Source organism: Triticum urartu, chromosome 3A, assembly GCF_056163025.1.
Source record: "Triticum urartu cultivar PI428250 chromosome 3A, HENAU_Tu73, whole genome shotgun sequence".
NCBI classification, from domain to species: Eukaryota; Viridiplantae; Streptophyta; class Magnoliopsida; order Poales; family Poaceae; genus Triticum; species Triticum urartu.
In genome coordinates this window covers 679866064-679873595 of record NC_141875.1, presented here as the reverse complement: position 1 = coordinate 679873595, position 7532 = coordinate 679866064, and the positions used below count along the sequence as shown (strand labels likewise).

At 47.5% G+C, this 7532-nt stretch overlaps 1 protein-coding gene across 1 annotated transcript; it reads left to right on the top strand.

The window, feature by feature from the left end:
• The first annotated feature begins 498 nt into the window (after window positions 1-498).
• LOC125549187 (F-box protein At5g18160-like) lies at window positions 499-4692 on the top strand. The gene has a single exon (XM_048712657.2). The coding sequence runs from the start codon at window positions 611-613 to the stop codon at window positions 1736-1738; it is 1128 nt and encodes a 375-aa protein (XP_048568614.2). The 5' UTR covers window positions 499-610; the 3' UTR covers window positions 1739-4692.
• The last annotated feature ends 2840 nt before the right edge of the window (window positions 4693-7532 follow it).

Here is a 7532-nt window from a genome sequence, read left to right as displayed (position 1 = left end):
GGCAATTGGATTCGGGCCATGTACCTCTAGATGGAGGGTGGAGGCGGGGCAGGGGTTGACGGCTAGAAAGCTAGAGCCCCGTGGGTCTGAGGAGAGAAGGAGACGTCAGTCGTCTCTCGCCTTGCCGAGTCCAACGACGACGGAGGAGGTCGGCGGTGGCGATTCCCGTACGAGAGGAAGGGGATCGGGAGCGAGGGATTCGGGGAGGGGTGGGACGTGCGTATGTGGGTTTTCTTTTCCTTTTTTTTCTATCATGCGGTGAGGGGTGGGTATCAGTTCTGATGTTTTCCTATCATGCGGGGATGCTGCGGGCGTGGTGCATCGCGAGATGGTTGTGGTAGAAAGGGGGTGGGGACGAGGTCGAACCATCACGACGTTCGATTCTGCTTTAATAGTATAGATTTTCAGTTGCAAACGAACCTGGGGCAAGTCCAGCCTGTTAAAGAACGAGAGATGGGCTAAGCCCAGGCCCGGCCTAATGCATCCGCTAGAAATAAAACCTACCTCTCTCCTCTCCGTTCGCCGCCGCCGTCACTACCACCACAACTCTACTCGCTCTGCTCGTCGGACAGATCGAGGGCTCGCACCAACCGGCGAGGCGGAGGCGACCATGGCGGACACCGCAAGAGCAAGAGCGCCGCCTCTCAACCGCAGCCTCCCGGAGGAGATCCTCATCTGGGAGATCCTGGTCCGCCTGCCCCCCAAATCCCTCCTCCGTTGCCGCGCCGTCTGCCCCGCCTGGCGCCGCGCCACCTCCACCCGCGACTTCCTCCTCGCCCACCACGCCCGTCAGCCCACCCTCCCTCTCCTCGACGACTTGAGCAGCATCGGCTACGGAGGCCACTCCTTAGACACCATCCCCATCCCCTCCCCCTTGGAGCACCAGGCCGCCACCGGCCGGCTCCAGTCCGTGGTGCGATTTGATGATGCCTACTTCCGCCTGTTCGCCTCCTGCGACGGCCTCCTCCTTCTCTCCATGGCCACTGGCTACTTAGTCCTCTGTAATCCGGCGACTCGTCAGTTTGCTCGTCTCCCGCTCCTTCCTGGCTTCATACCCTTGGGGATGTATCCACACAGCCCAACTGGAACTGGGGAGTACCGACTATTGCTCTACCTGTCTTCCTCGGAACGGGCACCTGACGCTCAAGCTGGCTGCTACATCCTCTCTCTAGGCTCCGGCCAGCTGCCCAGGCACATAGGGTGCAGGGATGTGGAGAGACTCATAAACACCTTCGGATCTGTCATGTTCCATGCTAGCCTACATTGGCACCGGCACAATGTGATAATGGTATTTGACACCATAACCGAGTTGTTTCGTGAGATGTCTGCTCCGGTTGTTCCTGGCCCCGTCAACCTGTTTGAGATGGATGGAATGCTTGCCGCCTCCATCTTCACTGATCCAACGACATCCATTGATATCTGGATGGCACAGGACTATGACAATGAGGTTTGGGCCTTCAAATATCGGGTCAATTTGCCGGTTGCAGAGCTCACAGCACAGTTTGGGAAGATTAACAAACGTTGCTGTGTGGTGTTTGCCTCTTCGGATGGTCATGTGCTTGTGCTGGCCAAATTTGGAGATTGGCTGCTTCAGGTTGATATGGATGGCAAGTTGGTTGCCAGTTTCCATGGCAGAGGCATTGGTCCTACTCAAAATCGGCTGAAACAATCTCTTGTTCAGCATACCTTCTTTCCCACACTTGAGGGTTATGTTGTCAACGCGTCGCCTTTCATCTGACCAGATGATTATGTTGTCAACACACAGCCTTTCCTCTGAGGGAGGTTGATTGTGGTAATGCTTCTTATGGGCCTGGCTCCCCGTGTCCGTTTGAACTGCAGTATGTATTAACTGCATCCACTATGAGGCCGCTAGCTTCTTTTTTGATCCATAAAAAATTATGATCAAGAAGCTCTGAGTGTTACATGGTTGTGTTATATTTCTCTAAATATCCTTTTGGGCTGAAGTGGCTGCCGTGAGTGCAGATGCTAAAACTACAAATCATTTGGCTGACATGAGTGTTGATGCTAAGACAATCCTAAAATAAGCTGGACAAATGAAATATGTACTGATAAGAGAAAAAAGGTTATCATTGGTTAGCCTGTGTTCCTTTCTTTTGGTTCAGTGTTTGAAATGTTGGCAACTGTTCTGACTCGTGTCACTGTTCTCTTGAACCGGAGAATAGATCCCCTCCCCCCTCCCCTCTCTCCCTTTATGTAGTAGTTTGTCTGTACTCAAGGTAGCAATGTAGCTGCCTCTTCTCTCTGTTTACTGAATTGAACAATTGAATTATATCCGTTTACCGATGTCTTCATTTGTAGAGTTTATCTGATGGTCTTCTTAATACTAAAACTTAGCACACGGGTGTCTTGTTTCTATTTTTTGGCTGTAGCTAGCCGATTATCTACTTGTTGGCTAGCAAGTTGCACCTGATTTTTAGAAGAGCTTGGAGCACTACTCTTGTTATATTAAGTGATTAAATTATAGTAGCTTTTCCGAAATATTCTGCTGCAATTCATTCCTTCTTCATGAATCAATTGCATCATTTGGAATGTTCTGCTGCAATTCATTCTTCATGAATCCCTTGCATCATTTGAAATATTCTGTTATAATTTCAGGTTCTTGTTGCATCATTTGGAATCATCAGTTCACTTTGGCTGCTAACTATTTTAATGAATTAATATTATACCGACACTATTCCTTTGAAAATTAGGATCACCTATGTAGAGTTGATAGCAAAGATGAGAAAGGACTAATTGGGGCTGGTGTTTGTGGCACCCTTTTTACTCGTGTTTTTTACTGGAGTTTCTGGTTGTTAATTTGAGCGTTAGGGATTGTTTCCTATTCAGAGTTTTCAAGAAACTGTCGTGCCCAATTTCCATCCCCACACAATACTGTTTGGTAACTTACCTAAAGTTGTATTATTATCGGCTAGTGCAAGCAATCAGCTGCCATCATAAGGAAAAAATAGTTCACTGTCAGGTAAGCTTGCAGTTCAGATTACGAGGTACTAATCTCTTGAGCTGTGAAGGACATGTGCGAAATGATCTGGAAGTTAACATTTGCACTTGCGCCATGATAATACAGACTTTGTGGTCGGGTAGATTGTTATTTGATGAGTAGTGGACCTGCAAATAAATTGTTGAATATACTTGATTCTTCACAGATGGCCTTGCAGGATTGTTCTGGAAACAGATGCAAATGCGATATCTGAGAAGGTGCCAGGCCATCGATTGGAAGGAGCTGGATCCTTCACTGAGCAGGTATAACACAGTTGTGATAATGATTTGAGCCGAAGCCTCTCTAGTTCCACATGACCTTTTCTCTACCACATTTGCAGATGATAAGCCAAGCCTAGCGACTGCGGAAGTGCACATCACAAGGTCTCTTCTAAAGTAGCGTGTGTAGGCATCTTTCAGGTTGATGATAGCACTTGCATTGAACTCCTATGTTTCCTCCTGCAGCATAGTGCACCAAGTTTGCAAGAAAGAAAATGAGTTGAATCCTCCTCTGTATGAGTGAGCATAGTGCATCATCTATGGCTGTGGTTGTTGGCATTTTGTTTGCGGAGATGTGTGTCCAGCCCAAGTGCCTAACTGGTCACCAGATTCCTAGGTCTTTAAGGAACTTGTGATCTGTGCAGTCATTGGTCCTGTTGTTTTACCTCCCTTTGGTGAAATATGAGCAAGCATGTTGATGGTCAAAATGGTTTTTTGTTAAGGGCAAGCATGTCTATTCTGCAAATAAGGAGACAACAAAACACTTGAAAATCTTGGGTCGGCGTGTCGCAGGCACTGGCGTGTCGTGACAAAACATGATAGGAAGAGAGTTACCCTGGACCCGGAGTGCAACATATGTGGGAATGGGACTGAAGACGCCCATCATGCTACTGTGTGTTATACCAACTAACAACGCAGTGGCATTATGAGCCGAGCTGCGGCAAGTTCTGAAGAGGCACCCAGAAATTCAGGCCCTGACAGATTGTGAGTGGAGGGGATCAGAAGTAAAGTCCTGTTGAGGCTGTGGTGCTGTTTGGAGGAATGGTGTTATTGTTCACAACAAAGTTGATGGTACACCATTGGTGCCTCAGTTGCCTTCCTCCCGAATTATTTTTTCCTGTACCCAACCTGATTACCATGTGTGTGGCCGTAAGAAGCTGACCATTTTAAGGAACCAATGCTTCATCTGATGTTCGATCTTAACATATGATCGAGAAATAAAACTTGTACTGATCTGCAGAGCCATGATCTTTTATTCTCTGTAACCGGTGCAATGCGGGTGAATTGGGTCCACTATTATGTGCAGAGCCATGATCTTACCAAGTGGCAACTGATTTTCTTACAAGAGCTAGGAGAATTATTTTAATTGAAAGATCATTAATTATGAGCAACTTTTCGATGAAATGCTCTGTTTGCAGTTCATGATTCCATTGCATTTGATTAGGTATTGAAACACAAACATACTGTTATAATTCTGCCTTTGGGTTGCATCTTGTATGGTTTGGAATAATATTAATCATTTCAGTTTAGTGGCTAAGTTTAAGGAATCAATGCTTCATGTGATGTTTGATGTTAAGATAAGCTGGAGAAATGAAACTTGTATACTGATAAGCAGAAGAAAGGCTATCATGGTCAAGCGCAGGTCCCAGATTGTCTTCCCTTTAGATTCTGTAAGTGCCAGCCACGTATTCCTTTTTTTTTCTTTGACTGTTGCAGTGTGTATGAATTAGGTGCACTATGAGCCGGCTAGACAAGTTATAATCAAGAAGCTTTATTGGTAGTGTTCTTCTCAGTACTTAGGGCCAGTTCTTTTGAGCTGTGGCTTGTGCATAAGCCGCAGTGAAATTAAGCCCAGGAGAAGCTGCAGTGAAAATAAGCCCCCTGTGAATAAGCCATCCAGTTCTTTTTTTTTGTTTCTATTTATTCAACTTATTTTCATATATACTAGTGAAAAGTCTGCGGTACCCTTGGACTGTAATTTTGTTCTCGTTAAACAATATTGAGTTATGTCGTAGTTGTAGTGGAGAGCTGGAGTGGGGCGTCCCTCGAGTACAAGAACAATGGACAAACCTCCAGGAGCGGGGCGTCCGAGCAGATCTGTAGCTGCGTCGGCTACCCAGGAGACTCCATGCGAGCGACGACTGCGGCGCCGGTGGCGGCGGCTGGTGGTGATTGGCGGAGGGAGCCTGGACGGTGGCGGGGGAAGGCAGGACGGTGGCGGCGGAAACCCTACGTGCAGCACGAAGGCAATGTTGTCTTTCTTTTTTTTTTTGAGAAAAGAAGGCAATGTTGTCAGGTACGCAGATTGTTCTGTACGTGCATGGGCCATTGACGGCTTGTTCTGTAGGCTGAGCGGTGGCAGTTTTGCCGTAAATACAAGCGACAAACAGGGCAATGAGAAATACCGCTTCACTTTTTAAAGGGCTGCGCTCGGGAAGCTGCCCTTCGCTGGCTTCTCTGAAACGTGAAGGAGAGGGCTGTCGCTGGAAATTAAGCCAATGGCACATAAACGAGTTCTTTTCGGCTTGAGCTTAATTTTCACCATAAGCCTGAAAAGAACTGAGCCTTAAATCGTCAGCAATCTAGCTGTCTCTTTCTCTGTTTATTGAACTGAAGAATTGACTTGTCCTTTTATTGATGTCTTCCTTTGTAGAGTTTATTTGGTGCTCTTCTTAATATTAAAACTTACTAGCAAATATACACGGGTGTCTTGTTTCTATTTTTTGGCTGTAGCCGATTATCCACTTGTCGACTAGCAGGTTGCACCTGATTTTCAGAAGAGCTTGGAGAACTACTCTTGTTATATTATTATAAGTGCTTAAATTATAGTCTGCTTTTCAGAAATGCTCTGCCGCAATTCATTCTTTTGTCATGAATGAATTGCATCATTTGGAATGTTGTACTGCAATTCATTCTTCATGAATCCATTGCATAACGAGCGAGGGCAGTTCAAGTGAATTCATTCGCAAGTGTACAAGAGAGCTGAAGCATTCAGAGTGATGGTTTTTGGAACCTGCCAATGGTGTCTCGGCACCGTAGCTGCTGTATGAACCTAGGCAGAGAAGAGAGATTTTGCCATTTTGGAAACATTTTATTCAGAGCGAGATAAAGCAATTGAACCGAGTTCCAAGTGCAAAGAGTGATGATTGAGATCATTTACTTGCCAACAGTTCAGCAAATGTGACTGTAATCTATGCCAGAGGGAGCAGGACTGCCTTTCCAAGTGGAGCATGCAGAACAACTCTTTCTTTTTAGTACGTCCACCTGGCTGATGAACTTCCCTAGTACATCAGACTGGATTGGGAAAAAACACTCAAATATTTAAATTTGTAATATCTGACATGTAATACCTCAAATATTCAAATTCGTAATGTATGGCTAATGAACTTTCCTAGTACCTGGTAACATAGCGTGCAGGACTATTAATGCACGACTAATGAAAAGGTCTCTTGCGATCTGAGCAGAGACAAGGAAGGCAATGATGTGTGGTCGTTATCTATACTCTAAAAATAAACACACCATGGTTAGCACACACTCTGTGTTAGACGGGAGAGACATGATTGATGGAATTGTTGTTCATTGTATTGCTTGAGCCTCGTGGGCATATATATATAGGAGTACATGATCTACTTGAAGTACAAGACAAGACAGAATATTTCTAGTTTATCCTATGTTTTCTAATACAATCACGTTAATCAACATCCCCCTGCAGTTACAACGGTAGCGATGCAGACGGTGAGACTGGAGAAGAATTCGAAGGCAAGCCGACGGACACCCCCCACAGTCGTAACGGTTGACGCATCACGGAGTCGTGGCTGGAGTGGCAACCGACGAGGTTGCTCAAGCAAGGCGGTAGCCCTTTGTGCCGTTGTCGAGGTAGCTGAGAGCGTGGGTGGTGGAGCCATGGTCGAGGTAGCCATGCGAAGAATGTCGTGATCGATTTCGAGTCGGGGTAGCCGGCGTCGAGTAGGTCACCGTGGAGCCGCGGGCGCAAAGAGGCGCCGAGTTAGTGATGGGCGCAGTGGTGTCAAAGTAGTGGTGCGTCGGGGAGAAGACGTTGTTCACGACGCGTCGTGCCGGGGTTGCCAAGCCCGGGGACATATCGTAGACGAAGGCACGCACTAGTGTTGCCAGCACCGGGCATACGTAGAAGGACGAAGACGAAGTTGACGAAGCGTCACACCAGGCTTGCCAGGCCCGGGGACACGTCGTGGACGAAGGCACGCTTCGGTGTTGCCAGCACCGGGCATGCGTCGACTGGGACCTGCACGAGCTATATGCCATGTTGAAGAAGTCGGAGAAGCCAACAGAGAAGGACTTGGCGACGGTTGCAGCGCCAATCGGCGCGGGGCCGATGTCGCCTGCGGTTGTCGGAGTATACGAAGTAGACGAAGTGGTCGGGATAGATGACGGCGATGCTGGCAACGGGCTAGTGCTGGACGAAGACAAAGGGGTTGGACGGCGGCGGCGGCCGAAGAAGAGCAGCTGCGGCGGCCTGACGGCGGCGGCGGCTAGGTTAGGAGCGCGGCGGCGAT